Source organism: Girardinichthys multiradiatus, chromosome 15, assembly GCF_021462225.1.
Source record: "Girardinichthys multiradiatus isolate DD_20200921_A chromosome 15, DD_fGirMul_XY1, whole genome shotgun sequence".
NCBI classification, from domain to species: Eukaryota; Metazoa; Chordata; class Actinopteri; order Cyprinodontiformes; family Goodeidae; genus Girardinichthys; species Girardinichthys multiradiatus.
The window spans coordinates 1184545-1208860 of NC_061808.1; the positions used below are offsets into that span (position 1 = coordinate 1184545).

Consider the following 24316-nt stretch of genomic DNA (forward strand, 5'->3'; position numbering starts at 1 on the left):
GAATCAAGAGATAATCTTGAGTTTGATGATGTGATCCTGGGCCTTGGCCTCTGGACATGATGGTGACAGGACCATGTTTCAGAAGAAAACTGGTCCACCTTGTGGGATTAGTGGGAAACTAACTGCACCAGTATAAATATCAGAACTTTATTCTGGATCCTCATATTTTGCGCAGAGCTTTCCTGCAGACAGGTCTGTCAGGAAAATGTTTTCTTCTCCTTTGCTACTTTGGCCACCTCAGTCTCAGAATGGTTCAGCTGGTGAGGCAACATAAATCTGGACCACCTGACACGGGCTCATCTTAAAGGTTTGGCCTGTTGTTCCTGATCCACCTCATCCTCTGCAGGCTGAGTACCAGATCCTTCCTTCTGGGTGTCATGGTTCCAGGTCCAGCTCTGATAGCTCCGGACTGGATTCTTCAAGCAGACATCCTGCACCTCTCCTCTGTTATGACTCTCCTTAAATCAGCACTAGATTACTTTTTATCCGTTAAGCACTCAGAATCATCAGGTTCTGCTCTGGTTCATTCCTAGTAGTCCTCATGGCATCCTCAGGCTTTGCTCAGATTCTGTTTAAGGCATCAGGAATGCATCTGGACTGGTGTGGACAGGTTCTGATTAGTTTGTGTGTTGGTTCAACTTGTTTGTTGCTCAGGGTTCATGTTCTGTATTCTTGTTTTGGTTCTGGATCTAGTTGTAAAAGTTCTGCAGGTCTATTAAACCTGAAAATGATCCTAATAAAGAGAAGAGCTGCAGACAACAGCTGGGTCAGGTTTATGGTCTGCAGGAGGGTTCTGTTGTCTTCAACTCCTCTGACTCCTGATGTTTGAGCGCGTTCAGTCATGGCGGTGGCCTCGGATGACCCAGCTCGCTGTGGGAATGAACATGGAGGAGGAGGGTTCAGAGAAGCGCAGAATTTACATTTATATGAAAGCAGAGCAGAGCCACTGTGTCCACATCTTCAGCTGCTGATGGACTTTCTCACTCTCTGTTGGAGTGAAAAGCTCCCGGAAGATAATCTGTCCTGTTCTGATCACTGTACCCCCCACCCGAATGTTTCAGACCACAGGTGTACTGAATGTCTCAATATCGATGCATTGATTGGTTTCTAAAGTTCTCCATTGAAGGTCTTTACTTGAGGAGGATCTCTCTGATAAATCTACCTGGAGAAGGTTTAGTTGTCATTCAGATAAATTCCTAATAAATGATATCATCAGATATGAAAGGAAACATGACTCTGAGGTCTGTAGTTTCATCACACAGTTTCAGACTGAATATTTACTGTCTAAGTCCTCCTGGTTGTGGGTAAAGCCTCTCATTCAGACCGTGTTGCAGTATCTGAAAAAGACTCCAGAACTTGAATATCTCTGCAGAAAAGCATTTGCTGTGAGGGTTCGATTCAACCTTTGGACAACTCCGAGCCATTGGTGGCTCAGTTAGTAGAATTCTTAAACCAGGTGCAGTTCACCGGGTTTCCACGCAACAAGGTGTCTGGATTAACTGACACAGCTCAGGATTCTGGAAAACGATCTTTAAAATATCATCACTTTGTTTCTGATGAACTGTTGTTTTGTCTCCTCAGAACATGACTCTGGAGGACGCTGTGTGAAACATCGTTTGGTGTGAAGAGTCCTCAGCATCAGGACCAGCAGCAGATTGAGGACGGGCCACATCGAAGCTACAGCCAGGTAAAAACCAACAGGATCTTTGTTCTTTCCAAAGTTTATTCACCGGATTCCTGCTGAGACGGGAACAATGAGAATGAACTGTTGAACCCTGAAGTTGTTTTAATCAAAGCCTCCAGATAAAACCAGTCAGAGAGCTGGGACCAGTTTGGCCCTGATATTCTGGGAACAGCACATCCTCAGGTATTCTGTTTCTAGCCTGCCAGTCAGCTCACCTATAGTCACATGATCATCTGCAGTAATATTCGCTTACCTGTCAGGCATCAGTCATATTAGAGAACAGCTGATTAAACCGTTTTTTGCTGTGTTGTATTTTTCAGATGGAGGCTAATGTGGCTGAAAAACGTCATCGTACTCGGTCCAAAGGAGTCAGAGGTACGAGAAGCAGTCTAATGAAAGCAGTATGTAGGAATGGCTGAACATTGTACCCATGATGGTGTGAGCCCAGTCCCAGTCTGAGAACCAGGTTCACTTAAATAACTTCCAAGAACTGGTTTGATTTACCACCACAGATTTAAATTTTCACTTTGAATGTCTCTTCCTTTTAAACCTAAATTACTTCCTGCTACTGAGTCGTCAGTCTCTTGTACTAACATGTTACTTCCTGTTACTGAACTGTTACTTCCTGTTTCGGAATTGTTACTGAGCTGTTAATTACTTTTTAGTGACCGTTGGACATATCTCCGTTCCTGTTACTGAAACACTATGAACATGAATCTTTCTGTTTTTGTCTGTAGCCGCTGTAGAAGTAGTAACACAGGAGTTGTTCAGGTAAGGAAACATCTCCTGATCTTCATTACTGTTTCTCATTTTGGTGTTGTGCCATCCAACTCATTATAGACCATTACTCTGAGAACCATCTGTAACCGTTGGTATTTGTGGTTTTGCTCTGCCTGGAGTCCGAGCCACTGTGGTCACCTGGTCTGTTCCAGATTTTGGCCATCCTGGAGGGATACAGAATGACCAGATGGAAGCTGATGTCCATCTTCACATCATTACAGAGTTCTTGGTTTTGTTTAGAACATTAACAGATCCATTTTCAGTCTGACTGCACCGGTTCAACTTGCATGAGGGCAGAGTTTCTGCTTCACTTCCTCTCATTTATCATCAACTGACAGACATCGGTGGTGTAGCAGATTAAAGCTGATCCCGGTTTGATTTGGGTCAACGATTCATTGTAAACAACATGTTGTGTTTGAGCTGCGATCAAATGAGCAGAAAACTGGTCAGGACAGTAATCACTGATTCAAATAGTGCCAACATCTCCAGGATCAGGTGGTTTCTAGTATCATTGTGAAGGATTCAAATAAATTTAACTTCAAGGCTTTGAGCCTCATCAGAGAAAAACCTTCTCTGTTTCTAAGGATGTTAGATAAGAAGCTGCAGTTAGTTAGCAGCAGCTAAACTCAGGCTCAGTTCCAGATGTTTGTATTTGGGCCCCAGAACCAGATGTTTGTAGCAGATGTTTCTGGTACAGATTTGTCTAGACATTACATCCAGATGTTTGAAAGCTCAGACCCAGGTGTTTTGGCTTCTACGCCAAAACAAATTCCTTGTATGTCCAAAAACGTACTTGGCAATAAAGCTTTTCTGATTCTCATTCTGATTCTGAAATGTTTGGAGCTCCACATGCAAATTTTCCCAAACTCTGGTCCAGATGTGTGCTACTTTGTTCTGATGGTCTGTTTCCTCCTCAGCTGTCCCACCCCTGGATGTGACGGCAGCGGCCATGTCAGTGGGAAGTACGCCAGACACCGCAGGTACGATCTGCCTTCCATAATGGAGATATCATCATCATGGTTTAAGACTGTAACTGAGCGCCTGATCCTGAGGGTATCCTCTGACCAAAGGCCTGATCTTGTGTTAATAAACAGGTTTTCTGGCTCGTGATTATGATCATAATTAGATGATTTTCTGTAAATAATCTGATTATCAGTTTTTGTTACATGCACGATCCTCTCCTCAAAGTTCTTCTCAGTGGAGACTAAATGAAGAACAGCTGTCTGAGTTGATGATGCTTGGACATTTTGCTCCTGGGAAAACGGGTTCATTGGATCTGAGGCGTCACAGTTTCAGAGGCCAAAGGAACATTTCATGAGGATCTTCATATGGAATATATTAAAAATGGAAAGATCAGTCTGGTCCAGTTTTCAGATGACAGCAGCAGCTGGTTCCTGCTTCAGATGAACAAATATATTCTTTCCATCATCTCATTTCTTCTGAAAGAAAGCTGTAGAAATGTTTTTTGTATTAAGGGCAGACAGCTTTGGTAAGGAAGTTTATCCATGGCTCAACCAATCAGAAGATTGTTTGATTTCCATCTGATGCAAAGATATTCTTCTCATTCTTTTTCCTGAGACCAAACAAAAACGTTTGTCTGTTGGAAAATTCTTGAAGAGCTGCAGCAAAGTAAACTCAAACCTCAGAGGTTTAAACTGTAAAATGTGACTTTAACATCTATTTTGTCTGAATGATGCAGGTTTTAGAGCCTCTCTGATGTTTTCTTGATCTGAGCTGTGAAGAGGAGCTGGTGTGTAGGAGGAGGCATTCAGAGGATTCACAGCCCAGGACAACAGAGCTTTAAGAGATAATGAGCAGGTCAGGAGGATGAATCACAGACAGATGAATCCAGAGACGCTTTAAGGCCAACGGGACCTCAAACATGAGGAGTTCAAATCTTCTAATGAAGGCTGATGACTGAAGGCTGATGACTAAGTTAATGAGGAAGAATTTCCCAGTAACTCTGCTGCAGATAAACTTCAGTTAATAAAAAGAACTGGTTCAGGACTTGGGTCAGCAAAGCTTCATGGTTTTATTGGAGTTTAACAAAGAACAGGGTCAGAACATTCAACACCTGCTCAGTGATTTATAATAAGACACTTTATTAGGTACACTTGCTTACTTGCTAGTCAATCAACCAATCACAAGGTGGCAGCTCAGTGCATTTATACTTCTTGTTGTGGTGAAGACAACCTGCTTCATTTCAAACTGAGCAACAGGATGGGAAGAAGAGGGATTTAAGCTCCTCTGAATGTAGCATGGTTGCTGGTACCGGACGGGCTGCTCTGAGTATTTCAGAACCTGCTGATCTGTTGGGATTTTCACACAGAACCGTCTCTTAGGTTTACAGAGAATGGACTGAAAAAGAGAACAACAGCTCAAATAGCCATGATTTACCACCAGGATATGCAGAACACCATTTCTGAACGTGCAACACGTGGTGCCTTGAAGCAGCTGAGCTACAAGCAGCAGAAGACACCACTTGGTGTCACTCCTGTCAATTAAAAACAGCAAACCAAGGCTCCAGTTCACACAGACCCCGCAGAACTGGACCAGAACAGGTTAGAAAAACATTACGTGGGTTCGATGAGTCATGCCACTCATAAGCATTTTGCCTTGCACTTTGGGAAGAATATCTTGGAGTATGAAAAGATGTCAAGGAATCTCACAGATTGCAGGAACCTTTTATGTTTCAATCTTAAATGCAGACAAAAAAGAATCCCTCCAATCCCATCGTGTCAACATGGAGCAGAACCTCTGAGGAATATTTCATACACCTAGTCCAATCTGTACCATGTAGAAGTAAGGCAGTCCTAAAGAAAAATAGGGAAGTTCAACTAGTTACAAGCAAGGTGCACCTAATAAAGTGGACAGTGAATGAATTTCCCCTATGATAATTTGGGGCGTTGGGTGGTAACCTCTGATGTTGTAGATGTTCTTTAAGCTTGCCAGTCAGAAGTAACTCCTCTATCAGTCAGATAACAGCGAGCGTTAGTCGTCGTGAAATCAGAACATGTTGAACATCAGAACATGTTGGAGGAAAACTGTTAGAGTGAGGAGCGAAGTTCAGCTCAGGTCGTGTGTGAGGAGGATAAGGTGGGATGTTAGTCGGATGTTCCTCCATGCGATCCTGAAAACTCAGCCAACAACTTGCTGCGATCAATAAATCCGTATCTGATCAATAACTCAGCAAATCATCAATAAACATCTGTTCAATAACTCTGGTTGGATCAATACCCCCTCCTTCTTTCCCCTTCTTTTTGGAGGATGTCACCATGGCGACAGCACCGTTCGGATGCTGCGGAATATCTGTCTCTATGGTAACCACCACTATAGGATGGCCCCTCCCCCGCAGCTCAGGCTCTTATACACCCCCCCCCCACAGTCACACAGACTTGGCTGTGATTCTCACACTGCAGCCGTGCACACAGATGCACACGTGTCTCACATGATGCGATAAAAACCAAACAGATACGGTAAATCCATAAAGTCAGATGAATTTGATTCCATGAAAACTTAGGCAGACGCATCGCCGTGGTGATAGAAAATAACCTCTGCCAGAGTTCTAATTAAATTCCAGGTAACCATGGCAACAGGAGCCACAATGGAGGTTCAGTGAGGTTCTGGTACTGACCCGACTGTGTGTGCTTTCTTGGACAGTTAGGTGTGTGTCCACAGAGAGAAACTCCTGGTAGATTCACAGGTTATCCCGGTTATCCGGTGAGGAATGCGGCATGTAAACATATTCAGGTGTCAGGAGATTCAAATCAAACCAAAATCAGGAGTGTCCTGTCCCAAAGTTAAACTGAAAAACTGATGAGGACGAGGTTAAGATCTGCTGATCCAGATTATGTAGTCCGAATTCTGACTGGTACTATTCAGAGAAATCATCTTTTTTCTGTCCAAGGATTGAATTTAATCCCAGTGGAGCCTAGTTCTGAGCTGCAGTCGCTGTTGTGGAACAGTTAAAGCAGAATACTAAGGATAGGTGTTGGCCTGTGGCAGAACCGAGGAGTCTCAGACAGGACTCTGTTCATGCTGATCTTCATCCTGGTGGCTTTATCCTGGTCTCCTTGTTTTAACATCACAGCATTCCTTCACGCCTGCTGACTGGTGGGTGTGGCCCAAACAGGAAACCAAGGTTCAGCAGAGAAGTAACAAGGTCCAGCATGCAGCGACAACATGAACTTGATGATAGTGGTAGTGGCTCATTGGGCAAGACCATCGTTTTGCCAAACAAACAGCCCCTAGCAGCTACACCAGTCTATATAATATGGATCCTAATGTGAAAAATTATATAAAAAATTAGAACTTGTTTATGAATCATAAATCTCAAGCTATGCTCATTCAGTGCAGAACTACTGCATCCAGTTGAGGTCTGAACAGATTAAGTATTCAAGAGTTTAATTTTAACAAGAACAGCCTTTCATTCAGCATTGGATCAGAGGCTGTTATCCTGGTGCACCGCATTATTCTCTCATAGTGGCAACCCAGGCATTGCTGCCCTGAACCGTGAGCCATATTTTCCATATCAAAAACTGACTTTGGAAATAAGTCAATAAAAAAAATTAAAACTAACGTATCATGATCTGCTCCTTTTCTTTAGCAATGGACCTTGTGTGTGTGGTGGAAAGGATCCAATATGAGCAGAGTTAAGCAATGAATCTAAAAACAGAGATAAAACATGCATAAACAAAATGCATGCATCATCCTGCATGTATATATTTATAGACGGGTGGAGCAATAGCTTCCAGTGTTTCTCTGCTGCGGGTCGTCTCCACATCAGAATCAGCTTATTTGCCAAGCTTGTGACACGCATAAGGAATTTGGCTTCAGTTCCACTTTGCTCACAATGAGGACATTTTTTTCACAGAAATATAAAAGGGAAATAAAAATATGTATATATGTATACATATAAATGTTTTTACCAGAAAGAAACACATGGTTGAATTAGTGCCAATAGGCCTGGTATTGTTCTGGGCACTCTCACTGTTGAGAGACAGTCTGGGGTAAGAAACTATCTCTGTGGTGGCTTGTTTCTGCCAACAGTGCTCTGTAGCGCCGCCCTGTTGGTAAAAGTCTAAACAGCCTGTGACCAGGATGTGTGGGGTGTGCAAAGATGTTATCTGCCATTTTCCTGAGCCTAGACCTGTATTAATCCTGGATGGAGGGAAGGTCAGCCTCTCTGCAGACCTGATTGGTCGTTGCAGCAAAACAAGCTAATTTAAAGAAAATTAATCCAAACCATTTAAAAATAAATATTTAATAAAGAATATTTAAGAAACATTATTCATTCCTAAAGATGTTATAATCTTGCTAATTAATGTAAATACTTCAGTCCTCCCTGTAAGTTCTCTTAATTTCTCACAAAGCCATCAGTTTCAATTATTCCTCGTTAAAACAGATTCTGGTTCAAATGATAAATTAATTAGATGAATATGGGTGAATGTAGCATATGGTCATTGTCAGCAGTGAGACTGTAAGGCATAGGCTTATCAAAGTGACTGTAAGACTTAAAGAAATGATCTCAGAGGCTGACTTTGTGCTGAGTTGGAAGATCTGTTGTTCACAGGAAGTGATGTGACGTGTTATTATAGGACATCATGTTTTACAAGTGAGTGAACAGATCAAAGGTTTAATGTCACTTTTAAAACAAATCTACTGAACAGAAATTCTTGAACCGAACAATCTAAAATCTGAACTTTTTAGGTAATTACATTGTCATCAGTTTCTAAACATTTTGTAACCAAAACAGCTGTTTGAAGCCAGCTTGACTGAGTTATTAATCAGGGAGTAGATTCACTGGAGCAGACCAAAGGTAAATATCTTGTTAACTGAAGGTCTCAAATCTATAAAAACTGTTTTCAGATGACGTTTTCTTGATAAATCCAATAATCCTTAATAATTTAGAGGAAATTTATTGGTCCTGAGAATCTGTGGCAGCAGGAGAAAAGCAAGCTTAAGCCATAGATCTTCAACTCCTAGCATTCCCAAATGTTTCCTCTGTGTCACTCCAGCATCTACGGCTGTCCACTGGCCAAGAAGAGGAAGACTCTGGACAAACAAACTCCGGAACCGGCTGCTAAGAGAAGGCCCTTCATCACCCCCTGCCTGGGAGAGGAGGAGGAGGTAACAGGAGCCTTCAGCAGTTATCAGAATGAAACCATGGAGGTAGGATGGGAGAGGAAGGAGCAGGGGGAGGAGGACGAGGAAGAAGGTGAGGTGGAGGAAGAGTTCTCTGAGGACAATGAGGAGCAAGGAGAGGAGGAGGAGGAAGAAGAGGAAGGAATGGCAGTGGTGAGAGCAGATACAAGAGGAGGAGACGAGCAGACAGAGGAAGAGGAGGAGGAGGAGGAGGAAGAGGAAGAGGAGGAGGAGGAGGGGATGGATGAGGATGATGGTGATGATGAGGAAGAGCCAGAGGATGAAGCAGAGGAAGAAGAGGAGGAGGGAGAACAGAATTTGCTTCAGGGTAAGTTCTGATCCCAGTTCTGAATCAGAATTTGAAATAAATCGGTTTTCTTCTTTTGCAAATTATTTCTTTACAGAAAATGTTCAAATGAACATGAGTGAAACCAGTTGTGGCTGCACGTTTGTGAAGGTGAGCTCCTGAAGCGGTGGTGGTTCTTGCATGAAATGTACCGAGGCCGTTACTCTCTTTCTGCCCCTCCAGAACCCGACCAGTGCTCCATTTCTTCTTTTTCTTAAGATTCTTTTGGCACTATTGACAGCTACCAGACAGGAAATGGGCAGAACGAAAAGGGGGAAAACACACAGCAAAGACCTCAAGGTCGACAACTGAACCCAGAACAGCCTTGTGGAGGACTATAGCCTCTAATGCATGGCGTGGTGTATCTCCTGAGCTACACCACGCAAGCCCCCTCAGCTCCATTTCTAAAAACATACTTTTAAGTTTCCTGAAGCTAACAGATAAAGGTAGTGCTCAGACACAGGGAAGCATGACCCTCACTCAACAGGAGTTCAGTGTGAGTGACAGCAAGCAGAGCCGGAGCACAAGAACATATATGGCCCTTATCTCAAACCATCTTTGTTCCAAGATCTGTGGACAATCTCTTAGATGCTCTTCAGCTTGCTTACAGATCAGGGGGAGGAGGTGCTGAGACAGTTTGCATGTAACTAAATCTGATTTTATCTCAGCAGCACATCTTGTCTTCAGTGACTTCTTTTCAGCTTTTAATGGCTTCCGTCATTATAGATGATAGTCTGCAGCTTTTCTGCGTGGTTCCTGACTGGATTTGTTAGCTTATGAAGTTTTTAACAACACAGTTGCGTTACTTAAGGTCCTTTTATCCTCTACTGGTGCACCTCAGAGGTGTATCCTTATACTCCTTATGTTCTTTACACAGGCTTGTCAAAAGAGTAGTCATGTCATTATATTATATCCTGTCTTTAAGGAGCTCACCAACTGGAACAAAGACCATTTTTTGGTTGTAAAAATGTCCAAACTCCAAAGAGAGTATATGAGATTTTAGGAGAAACCTTAATGTCATCTAGTGATGCAGCATATAAATGCTAGGGCATGGTCACTGACAACAAACTGACCTTTCATCACAGGGGTCATGAGTGTAGGGTGGTAAATAAGGTCCAGTTAGTTCTTTGGAACCTGAGTTACCCCCTGGTAAAATAGTTTAAGCTGCTTTCATCTGGCTGCAGATATTGACTGGCCTTCGGTGTGGTGCCTCAGTAAGTGTTGTATGATGTCTTCAAACTGTTTATTGTTGTGTTTGCTTCTGGCTGTATCGAAATACAGCCAAGGAAATACTAAAGATTATCTTACCCTACCTTACCATCATCCATCCACACTGGCAGGTGATTCCACATGAGAAGTACCTGAAAACTATAAGGTCTGATTCTGTAACCTCTAAAAACCACATCAGGCCTGCAGTACGAGAGAACAGTTTCTTTGAATATTATTGCATCTTTGTGTTTGCACTTATTGTTCGGATTATACTTCTCTGCAGAGTCCACTCAGTAGCTATCAGAGCTTGGCCTTTAGTCTAACTGCAGTTAGAGAAACCCAACCTTTTCTCAGGAAACCTCAGACAATCCCAGCCAGGTGTGACAGTTAGGCAAGTTTGACAGAGCTGATTCTCAGTTCTACGTAAACAGGGGCCCTGACTGATTGTAAGGATTTATCATATGAATAAAAACTGGGGTTATCAGCACACCTGAGATCACCACAGGCTGTGAAACCTCCTTCATATTCAGATTTTCTGAACAAAAAATTACTTTAGACTGTTTCTGCTGAAAAACTCTGCTGATTGGTTAAAATGGCTGTAATGATACTGAACCAAATTGCCTTCTGTCCTGGCTGCAGAAAACCAGTACAAACCCAGCGGACAGTCAAAGCTCAGTCCAATCCAGAAGGACAACAACAACAACAGCTGCACCATGGGAAATGCCCCCAGGGAAGAATATGAGAACTACGACGAGCTTGTCGCCAAGTCGCTGCTCAATCTCGGTAAGATCGCAGAAGACGCTGCCTACCAGGCCATGACCGAGTCCGAGATGAACAGCAACTCGTCCAACAGCGGCGGGGAAGAGGACGATGATGATGAGGATGATGGCAGTGAGCAGGACGATAGGCATGGTGATCTGAGCGTAGACCTGGACAGCGATGTGGTCAGGGAGACTGTGGACTCTCTGAAGCTCCTGGCTCAGGGTCACGGCACCATGCTGCCTGAAGACGGATACCTAGAAAGCGCTGTGATGAATGATGGGCGGGGGCATGGGGTCAGGGGTCAGACAGAGGGCGGTGGGGAGGAAGTGTGTCTCAATAGTCTGGAGTGTCTGAGGAACCAGTGCTTTGATCTGGCCCGTAAGTTGAGTGAGATGCCACCATCAGACCGACCCATCCTGCACAGTAGTTACGTCCAACAAGCAGTGGACCAGCACGTGCTGCAACACCTGAACAGGTGAGATTCCTATTAACTCAGAAACAAGAATAACCCTAACCCAAAGACATCCTGAGACCAGATTTTTTACAAACCCAGATCAGAAAAGAATTGTCTTCTGAGAATAAAAATTGTCTTCTGATGAGTTTACATTAAACAGTTCTGGAGGTTCTGATGGTTCTGAAAACAAATTAGCTTCCCTGGATAACATGCCTTCATAACGTTTCCTCTGGTTTCCTTCACAAAGCAGACAGAAAGAGTAAAGTATCTTAACATCTGGCCGGTAGACAAATCAAACTGTTTTACTGCTGTTTGATGAACTCTGAGGTTTGTTTATAGAGTTACGTTTTAAAATAAGTTGAGTTAAAACCAGTAGCTAACACCAGTTGTTAAACACCAGTACTTAAAACCAGTAGATAAACACCAGTAGTCAAAACCAGTATTTAAACAATAGTGGTTGAAACAAGTAGTTATAACCAGTAGTTAAAACGAGTAGTAAAAACCAGTAGTAAACACCTGTAGTTAAACACCTGTGGTGGAACATCAGTAGTTAAAACCAGTAGTAAACACCTGTAGTTAAACACCTGTAGTGGAACACCAGTAGTTAAAACCAGTAGTAAACGCCTGTAGTTAAACACCAGTAATTAAAACAAGTAGTAAACACCAGTAGTTAAAATCAGTATTTAAACACCAGTAGTTGAAACAAGTAGTTATAACCAATAGTTAAACACCAGTAGTTAAAACCAGTAGTAAACACCTGTAGTTAAAGCCAGTAGTTAAAACAAATAGTTAAAACCAGTAGTTAAAACCAATAGTTAAACACCAATAGTTAAAACCAGTAGTTAAAACCAGTAGTTAAACACCAATAGTTAAATACCTGTAGTCAAAACCAGTAGTCAAACACCATTGGTTAAAACCAGTGGTAAAGACCAGTAGTTAAACACCAGTAGTTAAAACCAGTGGTAAAGACTAGTAGTTAAACACCAGTAGTTAAAACCAGTAGTTAAAACCAATAGTTAAAACCAGTAGTTAAAACCAGTAGTTAAACACCAGTGCTTAAAACCAGTAGTAAACACCTGTAGTTAAACACCTATAGTGGAACACCAGTAGTTAAAACCAGTAGTTAAAACCAGTAGTTAAACACCAGTGCTTAAAACCAGTAGTAAACACCTGTAGTTAAACACCTATAGTGGAACACCAGTAGTTTAAATCAGTATTTAAACACCAGTAGTCAAAACCAGTAGTTAAACACCAGTGCTTAAAACCAGTAGTAAACACCTGTAGTTAAACACCTATAGTGGAACACCAGTAGTTTAAATCAGTATTTAAACACCAGTAGTCAAAACCAGTATTTAAACACCAGTAGTTGAAACAAGTAGTTATAACCAGTAGTTAAACACCAGTAGTTAAAACCAGTAGTAAACACCTGTAGTTAAACACCTGTAGTGGAACACCAGTAGTTTAAACCAGTAGTAAACACCTCTAGTTAAACACCAGTTGTAAAAACCAGTAGTAAACACCTGTAGTTAAACACCTGTAGTGGAACACCAGTAGTAAACACCAGTAGTTAAATACCTGTAGTCAAAACCAGTAGTTAAACACCATTGGTTAAAACCAGTGGCAAAGACCAGTAGTTAAACACCAGTAGTTAAAACCAGTAGTTAAACACCAATAGTTAAACACCAGTGCTTAAAACCAATAGTTAAACACCAATAGTTAAATACCTGTAGTCAAAACCAATAGTTAAAACCAGTAGTTAAATCCAGTAGTTAAACACCAATGCTTAAAACCAGTAGTTAAAACCAGTAGTAAACACCAGTAGTTAACGCCTGTAGACAAAAACAGTAGTTAAACAACAGTAGTTAAAACTAGTAGTGAAAAAGAGTACTTAAACATCGGTAGCTAAACACTAGCAGTAAAAACCAATAGTTAAATACCAGTAGTCAAAACCAGTAGTTAAAACCAGTAGTTAAAACCAGTAGTTAAACACCAATGCTTAAAACCAGTAGTTAAACACCTGTAGTTAACGCCTGTAGAAAAAAACAGTAGTTAAAATCAATATTTAAACACCAGTAGTTGAAACAAGTAGTTATAACCAATAGTTAAAACCAGTAGTTAAAACCAGTAGTTTAAACGAGTAGTTAAACACCAATAGTTAAATACCTGTAGTCAAAACCAGTAGTTAAACACCACTGGTTAAAACCAGTGGCAAAGACCAGTAGTTAAACACCAGTAGTTAAAACCAGTGCTTAAAACCAGTAGTTAAACACCAATAGTTAAATACCTGTAGTCAAACCCAGTAGTTAAACACCAGTAGTTAAAACCAATAGTTAAAACCAGTAGTTAAATCCAGTAGTTAAACACCAATGCTTAAAACCAGTAGTTAAAACCAGTAGTAAACACCAGTAGTTAACGCCTGTAGAAAAAAACAGTAGTTAAACAACAGTAGTTAAAATCAGTTGTTAAAACCAGTAGTGAAAAAGAGTACTTAAACATCGGTAGCTAAACACTAGCAGTAAAAACCAATAGTTAAATACCAGTAGTCAAACCAGTAGTTAAAACCAGTAGTTAAAACCAGTAGTTAAACACCAATGCTTAAAACCAGTAGTTAAACACCTGTAGTTAACGCCTGTAGAAAAAAACAGTAGTTAAACAACAGTAGTTAAAATCAATATTTAAACACCAGTAGTTGAAACAAGTAGTTATAACCAATAGTTAAAACCAGTTGTTAAAACCAGTAGTTAAACACCTGTAGTTAATGCTTGTAGAAAAAAACAGTAGTTAAACAACAGTAGTTAAAATCAGTATTTAAACACCAGTAGTTGAAACAAGTAGTTATAACCAATAGTTAAAACCAGTAGTTAAAACCAGTAGTTAAACACCTGTAGTTAATGCTTGTAGAAAAAAACAGTAGTTAAACAACAGTAGTTAAAATCAGTATTTAAACACCAGTAGTTGAAACAAGTAGTTATAACCAATAGTTAAACACCAGTAGTTAAAACCAGTAGTAAACACCTGTAGTTAAACACCTGTAGTTAAAACCAGTAGTTAAAACAAATAATTAAAACCAGTAGTTAAAACCAGTAGTTAAACACCAATAGTTAAATACCTGTAGTCAAAACCAGTAGTTAAACACCATTGGTTAAAACCAGTGGCAAAGACCAGTAGTTAAACACCAGTAGTTAGAACCAGTACTTAAAACCAATAGTTAAACACCAGTGCTTAAAACCAGTAGTTAAACACCAGTAGTTAAACACCAGTAGTTAAAACCAATAGTTAAAACCCGTAGTTAAATCCAGTAGTTAAACACCAATGCTTAAAACCAGTAGTTAAAACCAGTATTTAAACACCACTAGTTGAAACAAGTAGTTATAACCAGTAGTTAAACACCAGTAGTTAAAACCAGTAGTTAAACACCAGTAGTTAAACACCAGTAGTCAAAACCAGTAGTTAAACACCAGTAGTTAAAACCAATAGTTAAAAACCAGTAGTCAAAACCAGTATTTAAACACCACTAGTTGAAACAAGTAGTTATAATCAGTAGTTAAAGACCAGTAGTTAAAACCAGTAGTTAAACACCAGTAGTTAAACACCAGTAGTCAAAACCAGTAGTTAAACACCAGTAGTTAAAACCAATAGTTAAATACCAGTAGTCAAAACCAGTAGTTAAACACCATTGGTTAAAACCAGTGGTAAAGACCAGTAGTTAAACACCAGTAGTTAAAACCAGTAGTTAAACACCAATGCTTAAAACCAGTAGTTAAACACCAATAGTTATATACCTGTAGTCAAAACCAGTAGTTAAACCCCATTGGTTAAAACCAGTGGTAAAGACCAGTAGTTAAACACCAGTAGTTAAAACCAGTAGTTAAAACCAATAGTTAAAACCAGTAGTTAAAACCAGTAGTTAAACACCAGTGCTTAAAACCAGTAGTTAAACACCAATAGTTAAATACTGGTAGTCAAAACCAGTAGTTAAACACCATTGGTTAAAACCAGTGGTAAAGACCAGTAGTTAAACACCAGTAGTTAAAACCAGTAGTTAAACATCAATGCTTAAAACCAGTAGTTAAAAACAGTAGTAAACACCAGTAGTTAAAACCAGTAGTAAACACCAGTAGTTAAAACCAATAGTTAAAACCAGTAGTTAAAACCGGTAGTTAAAACCAGTAGTTAAACACCAGTGCTTAAAACCAGTAGTTAAACACCAATAGTTAAATACCTGTAGTCAAAACCAGTAGTTAAACACCATTGGTTAAAACCAGTGGTAAAGACTAGTAGTTAAACACCGGTAGTTAAAACCAGTAGTTAAAACCAATAGTTAAAACCAGTAGTTAAAACCAGTAGTTAAACACCAGTGCTTAAAACCAGTAGTTAAACACCAATAGTTAAACACCAGTAGTTAAAACCAGTAGTAAACACCTGTAGTTAAACACCTATAGTGGAACACCAGTAGTTAAAACCAGTAGTAAATACCAGTAGTTAAAACCAGTAGTAAACAGCTGTAGTTAACGCCTGTAGAAATAAACAGTAGTTGAATAACAGTAGTTTAAATCAGTATTTAAACACCAGTAGTCAAAACCAGTATTTAAACACCAGTAGTTGAAACAAGTAGTTATAACCAGTAGTTAAACACCAGTAGTTAAAACCAGTAGTAAACACCTGTAGTTAAACACCTGTAGTGGAACACCAGTAGTTTAAACCAGTAGTAAACACCTCTAGTTAAACACCAGTTGTTAAAACCAGTAGTAAACACCTGTAGTTAAACACCTGTAGTGGAACACCAGTAGTAAACACCAGTAGTCAAAACCATTAGTTAAATACCAGTAGTCAAAACCAGTAGTTAAACACCATTGGTTAAAACCAGTGGTAAAGACCAGTAGTTAAATACCTGTAGTCAAAACCAGTAGTTAAACCCCATTGGTTAAAACCAGTGGTAAAGACCAGTAGTTAAACACCAGTAGTTAAAACCAGTAGTTAAACATCAATGCTTAAAACCAGTAGTTAAACACCATTGGTTAAAACCAGTGGTAAAGACTAGTAGTTAAACACCAGTAGTTAAAACCAGTAGTTAAAACCAATAGTTAAAACCAGTAGTTAAAACCAGTAGTTAAAACCAGTAGTAAACACCTGTAGTTAAACACCTATAGTGGAACACCAGTAGTTAAAACCAGTAGTAAATACCAGTAGTTAAAACCAGTAGTAAACACCTGTAGTTAACGCCTGTAGAAATAAACAGTAGTTGCATAACAGTAGTTTAAATCAGTATTTAAACACCAGTAGTCAAAACCAGTATTTAAACACCAGTAGTTGAAACAAGTAGTTATAACCAGTAGTTAAACACCATTGGTTAAAACCAGTGGTAAAGACCAGTAGTTAAACACCAGTAGTTAAAACCAGTAGTTAAAACCAGTAGTTAAACACCAATGCTTAAAACCAGTAGTTAAACACCAATAGTTAAATACCTGTAGTCAAAACCAGTAGTTAAACCCCATTGGTTAAAACCAGTGGTAAAGACCAGTAGTTAAACACCAGTAGTTAAAACCAGTAGTTAAAACCAATAGTTAAAACCAGTAGTTAAAACCAGTAGTTAAACACCATTGGTTAAAACCAGTGGTAAAGACCAGTAGTTAAACACCAGTAGTTAAAACCAGTAGTTAAACATCAATGCTTAAAACCAGTAGTTAAAAACAGTAGTAAACACCAGTAGTTAAAACCAGTAGTAAACACCAGTAGTTAAAACCAATAGTTAAAACCAGTAGTTAAAACCAGTAGTTAAATCCAGTAGTTAAACACCAGTGCTTAAAACCAGTAGTTAAACACCAATAGTTAAATACCTGTAGTCAAAACCAGTAGTTAAACACCATTGGTTAAAACCAGTGGTAAAGACTAGTAGTTAAACACCGGTAGTTAAAACCAGTAGTTAAACATCAATGCTTAAAACCAGTAGTTAAACACCAATAGTTAAACACCAGTAGTTAAAACCAGTAGTAAACACCTGTAGTTAAACACCTATAGTGGAACACCAGTAGTTAAAACCAGTAGTAAATACCAGTAGTTAAAACCAGTAGTAAACAGCTGTAGTTAACGCCTGTAGAAATAAACAGTAGTTGAATAACAGTAGTTTAAATCAGTATTTAAACACCAGTAGTCAAAACCAGTATTTAAACACCAGTAGTTGAAACAAGTAGTTATAACCAGTAGTTAAACACCAGTAGTTAAAACCAGTAGTAAACACCTGTAGTTAAACACCTGTAGTGGAACACCAGTAGTTTAAACCAGTAGTAAACACCTCTAGTTAAACACCAGTTGTTAAAACCAGTAGTAAACACCTGTAGTTAAACACCTGTAGTGGAACACCAGTAGTAAACACCAGTAGTCAAAACCATTAGTAAAATACCAGTAGTCAAAACCAGTAGTTAAACACCATTGGTTAAAACCAGTGGTAAAGACCAGTAGTTAAACACCAGTAGTTAAAACCAGCAGTTAAAACCAGTAGTTAAACACCAATGCTTAAAACCAGTAGTTAAACACCAATAGTTAAATACCTGTAGTCAAAACCAGTAGTTAAACCCCATTGGTTAAAACCAGTGGTAAAGACCAGTAGTTAAACACCAGTAGTTAAAACCAGTAGTTAAACATCAATGCTTAAAACCAGTAGTTAAACACCATTGGTTAAAACCAGTGGTAAACACTAGTAGTTAAACACCAGTAGTTAAAACCAGTAGTTAAAACCAATAGTTAAAACCAGTAGTTAAAACCAGTAGTTAAAACCAGTAGTAAACACCTGTAGTTAAACACCTATAGTGGAACACCAGTAGTTAAAACCAGTAGTAAATACCAGTAGTTAAAACCAGTAGTAAACACCTGTAGTTAACACCTGTAGAAATAAACAGTAGTTGCATAACAGTAGTTTAAATCAGTATTTAAACACCAGTAGTCAAAACCAGTATTTAAACACCAGTAGTTGAAACAAGTAGTTAAAACCAGTAGTTAAACCCCATTGGTTAAAACCAGTGGTAAAGACCAGTAGTTAAACACCAGTAGTTAAAACCAGTAGTTAAACATCAATGCTTAAAACCAGTAGTTAAACACCATTGGTTAAAACCAGTGGTAAACACTAGTAGTTAAACACCAGTAGTTAAAACCAGTAGTTAAAACCAATAGTTAAAACCAGTAGTTAAAACCAGTAGTTAAAACCAGTAGTAAACACCTATAGTTAAACACCTATAGTGGAACACCAGTAGTTAAAACCAGTAGTAAATACCAGTAGTTAAAACCAGTAGTAAACACCTGTAGTTAACACCTGTAGAAATAAACAGTAGTTGCATAACAGTAGTTTAAATCAGTATTTAAACACCAGTAGTCAAAACCAGTATTTAAACACCAGTAGTTGAAACAAGTAGTTATAACCAGTAGTTAAACACCAGTAGTTAAAACCAGTAGTAAACACCTGTAGTTAAACACCTGTAGTGGAACACCAGTAGTTTAAACCAATAGTTAAATACCAGTAGTCAAAACCAGTAGTTAAACACCATTGGTTAAAACCAGTGGTAAAGACCAGTAGTTAAACACCAGTAGTTAAAACCAGAAGTTAAAACCAGTAGTTAAACACCAATGCTTAAAACCAGTAGTTAAACACCAATAGTTAAAACCAGTAGTAAACACCTGTAGTTAAACACCTGTAGTGGAACACCAGTAGTTTAAACCAGTAGTTAAACACCAGTAGTTAAAACCAGTAGTAAACACCTGTAGTTAAACACCTGTAGTGGAACACCAGTAGTTTAAACCAGTAGTTAAATCCAGTAGTTAAACACCAGTGCTTAAAACCAGTAGTTAAACACCAATAGTTAAATACCTGTAGTCAAAACCAGTAGTTAAACACCATTGGTTAAAACCAGTGGTAGAGACTAGTAGTTAAACACCGGTAGTTAAAACCAGTAGTTAAAACCAATAGTTAAAACCAGTAGTTAAAACCAGTAGTTAAACACCAGTGCTTAAAACCAGTAGTTAAACACCAATAGTTAAACACCAGTAGTTAAAACCAGTAGTAAACACCTGTAGTTAAACACCTATAGTGGAACACCAGTAGTTAAAACCAGTAGTAAATACCAGTAGTTAAAACCAGTAGTAAACAGCTGTAGTTAACGCCTGTAGAAATAAACAGTAGTTGAATAACAGTAGTTTAAATCAGTATTTAAACACCAGTAGTCAAAACCAGTATTTAAACACCAGTAGTTGAAACAAGTAGTTATAACCAGTAGTTAAACACCAGTAGTTAAAACCAGTAGTAAACACCTGTAGTTAAACACCTGTTGTTAAAACCAGTAGTAAACACCTGTAGTTAAACACCTGTAGTGGAACACCAGTAGTAAACACCAGTAGTCAAAACCATTAGTTAAATACCAGTAGTCAAAACCAGTAGTTAAACACCATTGGTTAAAACCAGTGGTAAAGACCAGTAGTTAAACACCAGTAGTTAAAACCAGCAGTTAAAACCAGTAGTTAAACACCAATGCTTAAAACCAGTAGTTAAACACCAATAGTTAAATACCTGTAGTCAAAACCAGTAGTTAAACCCCATTGGTTAAAACCAGTGGTAAAGACCAGTAGTTAAACACCAGTAGTTAAAACCAGTAGTTAAACATCAATGCTTAAAACCAGTAGTTAAACACCATTGGTTAAAACCAGTGGTAAAGACTAGTAGTTAAACACCAGTAGTTAAAACCAGTAGTTAAAACCAATAGTTAAAACCAGTAGTTAAAACCAGTAGTTAAAACCAGTAGTAAACACCTGTAGTTAAACACCTATAGTGGAACACCAGTAGTTAAAACCAGTAGTAAATACCAGTAGTTAAAACCAGTAGTAAACACCTGTAGTTAACGCCTGTAGAAATAAACAGTAGTTGCATAACAGTAGTTTAAATCAGTATTTAAACACCGGTAGTCAAAACCAGTATTTAAACACCAGTAGTTGAAACAAGTAGTTATAACCAGTAGTTAAACACCAGTAGTTAAAACCAGTAGTAAACACCTGTAGTTAAACACCTGTAGTGGAACACCAGTAGTTTAAACCAGTAGTAAACACCTCTGGTTAAACACCAGTTGTTAAAACCAGTAGTAAACACCTGTAGTTAAACACCTGTACTGGAACACCAGTAGTAAACACCAGTAGTTAAAACCAGTAGTAAACACCTGTAGTTAACGCCTGTAGAAAAAAACAGTAGTTAAACAACATTAGTTAAAACCAGTAGTTAAACACCAGTAGTTAAAACCAGTAGTTAAAACCAGTAGTTAAACACCAATGCTTAAAACCAGTAGTTAAACACCAGTAGTTAAAACCAATAGTTAAAACCAGTAGTTAAACACCAATGCTTAAAACCAGTAGTTAAAACCAGTAGTAAACACCTGTAGTTACATGTCTGTAGTGGAACACCAGTAGTTAAAACCAGTAGTAAACACCAGTAGTTAAAACCAGTAGTAAACACCAGTAGGTAACGCCTGTAGAATAAAACAGTAGTTAAAACCAGTAGTTAAAACCAGTAGTTAAAACCAGTAGTAAACACCAGTAGTTAACGCCTGTAGAAAAAAACAGTAGTTAAACAACAGTAGTTAAAATCAGTTGTTAAAACCAGTAGTGAAAAAGAGTACTTAAACATCGGTAGCTAAACACTAGCAGTAAAAACCAATAGTTAAATACCAGTAGTCAAAACCAGTAGTTAAAACCAGTAGTTAAAACCAGTAGTTAAACACCAATGCTTAAAACCAGTAGTTAAACACCTGTAGTTAACGCCTGTAGAAAAAAACAGTAGTTAAACAACAGTAGTTAAAATCAATATTTAAACACCAGTAGTTGAAACAAGTAGGTATAACCAATAGTTAAAACCAGTTGTTAAAACCAGTAGTTAAACACCTGTAGTTAACGCCTGTAGAAAAAAACAGTAGTTAAACAACAGTAGTTAAAATCAGTATTTAAACACCAGTAGTTGAAACAAGTAGTTATAACCAATAGTTAAAACCAGTAGTTAAAACCAGTAGTAAACACCTGTAGTTAAACACCTGTAGTTAAAACCAGTAGTTAAAACAAATAGTTAAAACCAGTAGTCAAAACCAGTAGTTAAACACCAGTAGTTAAAACCAATAGTTAAAAACCAGTAGTCAAAACCAGTATTTAAACACCACTAGTTGAAACAAGTAGTTATAATCAGTAGTCAAACACCAGTAGTTAAAACCAGTAGTTAAACACCAGTAGTTAAACACCAGTAGTCAAAACCAGTAGTTAAACACCAGTAGTTAAAACCAATAGTTAAATACCAGTAGTCAAAACCAGTAGTTAAACACCATTGGTTAAAACCAGTGGTAAAGACCAGTAGTTAAACACCAGTAGTTAAAACAAGTAGATAAACACCAATGCTTAAAACCAGTAGTTAAACACCAATAGTTAAATACCTGTAGTTAAAACCAGTAGTTAAACATCAATGCTTAAAACCAGTGGTAAACACCAGTAGTTAAACACCAGTAGTTAAAACCAGTAGTTAAACATCAATGCTTAAAACCAGTAGTAAACACCAGTAGTTAAAACCAGTAGTAAACACCAGTAGTTAAAACCAGTAGTTAAAACCAATAGTTAAAACCAGTAGTTAAACGCCAGTGCTTAAAACCAGTAGTTAAACACCAATAGTTAAATACCTGTAGTCAAAACCAGTAGTTAAACACCATTGGTTAAAACCAGTGGGAAAGACTAGTAGTTAAACACCAGTAGTTAAAACCAGTAGTTAAAACCAATAGTTAAAACCAGTAGTTAAAACCAGTAGTTAAACACCAGTGCTTAAAACCAGTAGTTAAACACCAGTAGTTAAAACCAGTAGTAAACACCTGTAGTTAAACCCCTATAGTGGAACACCAGTAGTTAAAACCAGTAGTAAATACCAGTAGTTAAAACCAGTAGTAAACACCTGTAGTTAACGCCTGTAGAAATAAACAGTAGTTGAATAACAGTAGTTTAAATCAGTATTTAAACACCAGTAGTCAAAACCAGTATTTAAACACCAGTAGTTGAAACAAGTAGTTAAAACCAGTAGTAAACACCTGTAGTTAAACACCTGTAGTGGAACACCAGTAGTTTAAACCAGTAGTAAACACCTCTAGTTAAACACCAGTTGTTAAAACCAGTAGTAAACACCTGTAGTTAAACACCTGTAGTGGAACACCAGTAGTAAACACCAGTAGTTAAAACCAGTAGTAAACACCTGTAGTTAACGCCTGTAGAAAAAAACAGTAGTTAAACAACATTAGTTAAAACCAGTAGTTGAACACCAATAGTTAAATACCTGTAGTCAAAACCAGTGGTAAAGACCAGTAGTTAAACACCAGTAGTTAAGCATCAATGCTTAAAACCAGTAGTTAAAAACAGTAGTAAACACCAGTAGTTAAAACCAGTAGTAAACACCAGTAGTTAAAACCAGTAGTTAAAACCAATAGTTAAAACCAGTAGTTAAACGCCAGTGCTTAAAACCAGTAGTTAAACACCAATAGTTAAATACCTGTAGTCAAAACCAGTAGTTAAACACCATTGGTTAAAACCAGTGGGAAAGACTAGTAGTTAAACACCAGTAGTTAAACACTAGTAGTTAAAACCAGTAGTTAAAACCAGTAGTTAAAACCAATAGTTAAAACCAGTAGTTAAAACCAGTAGTTAAACACCAGTGCTTAAAACCAGTAGTTAAACACCAATAGTTAAACACCAGTAGTTAAAACCAGTAGTAAACACCTGTAGTTAAACACCTATAGTGGAACACCAGTAGTTAAAACCAGTAGTAAATACCAGTAGTTAAAACCAGTAGTAAACACCTATAGTTAACGCCTGTAGAAATAAACAGTAGTTGAATAACAGTAGTTTAAATCAGTATTTAAACACCAGTAGTCAAAACCAGTATTTAAACACCAGTAGTTGAAACAAGTAGTTAAAACCAGTAGTAAACACCTGTAGTTAAACACCTGTAGTGGAACACCCGTAGTTTAAACCAGTAGTAAACACCTCTAGTTAAACACCATATTTAAAACCAGTAGTAAACACCTGTAGGTAAACACCTGTAGTGGAACACCAGTAGTAAACACCAGTAGTTAAAACCAGTAGTAAACACCTGTAGTTAACGCCTGTAGAAAAAACAGTAGTTAAACAACATTAGTTAAAACCAGTAGTTGAACACCAATAGTTAAATACCTGTAGTCAAAACCAGTAGTTAAACACCAGTAGTTAAACACCAGTAGTTAAACACCAGTAGTTAAAACCAATAGTTAAAACCAGTAGTTAAACACCAATGCTTAAAACCAGTAGTTAAAACCAGTAGTAAACACCTGTAGTTACATGTCTGTAGTGGAACACCAGTAGTTAAAACCAGTAGTAAACACCATTAGTTAAAACCAGTAGTAAACACCAGTAGGTAACGCCTGTAGGAAAAAACAGTAGTTAAACAACAGTAGTTAAAATCAGTAGTTAAAACCAATAGTTAAAACCAGTAGTTAAAACCAGTAGTTAAACAACAGTGCTTAAAACCAGTAGTTAAACACCAATAGTTAAATACCTGTAGTCAAAACCAGTAGTTAAACATCAATGCTTAAAACCAGTAGTTAAACACCAGTAGTTAAAACCAGTAGAAAACACCTGTAGTTAAACACCTGTAGTGGAACACCAGTAGTTAAAACCAGTAGTAAACACCAGTAGTTAAAACCAGTAGTAAACACCAGTAGTTAACGCCTGTAGAAAAAAACAGTAGTTAAACAACAGTAGTTAAAATCAGTTGTTAAAACCAGTAGTAAACACCAGTAGTTAAAACCAGTAGTTAAACACCAGTGCTTAAAACCAGTAGTTAAACACCAATAGTTAAATACCTGTAGTCAAAACCAGTAGTTAAACACCATTGGTTAAAACCAGTGGT

The 24316-nt window shown here is 38.2% G+C and overlaps 1 protein-coding gene across 5 annotated transcripts in view; it reads left to right on the forward strand.

The window, feature by feature from the left end:
- myt1la (myelin transcription factor 1-like, a) overlaps nucleotides 1–24316 on the forward strand; it is a 60951-nt gene that overhangs the window by 4997 nt on the left and 31638 nt on the right. For 4 of the 5 annotated variants that reach the window (XR_007041805.1, XM_047388185.1, XM_047388182.1 and 1 more), the window contains 6 exons: nucleotides 1582–1687; nucleotides 2005–2059; nucleotides 2422–2455; nucleotides 3382–3444; nucleotides 8482–8936; nucleotides 10803–11400. Coding sequence is in view for 4 of the 5 variants with exons in the window: in XM_047388185.1 (XP_047244141.1) it covers nucleotides 2005–2059; nucleotides 2422–2455; nucleotides 3382–3444; nucleotides 8482–8936; nucleotides 10803–11400 (1205 nt within the window). In the remaining variant the exon portion in view is untranslated. Of the gene's footprint in view, nucleotides 1–1581; nucleotides 1688–1796; nucleotides 1868–2004; nucleotides 2060–2421; nucleotides 2456–3381; nucleotides 3445–8481; nucleotides 8937–10802; nucleotides 11401–24316 lie in introns of all 5 variants that reach the window. The other variant, XM_047388183.1, reaches the window with a different exon arrangement.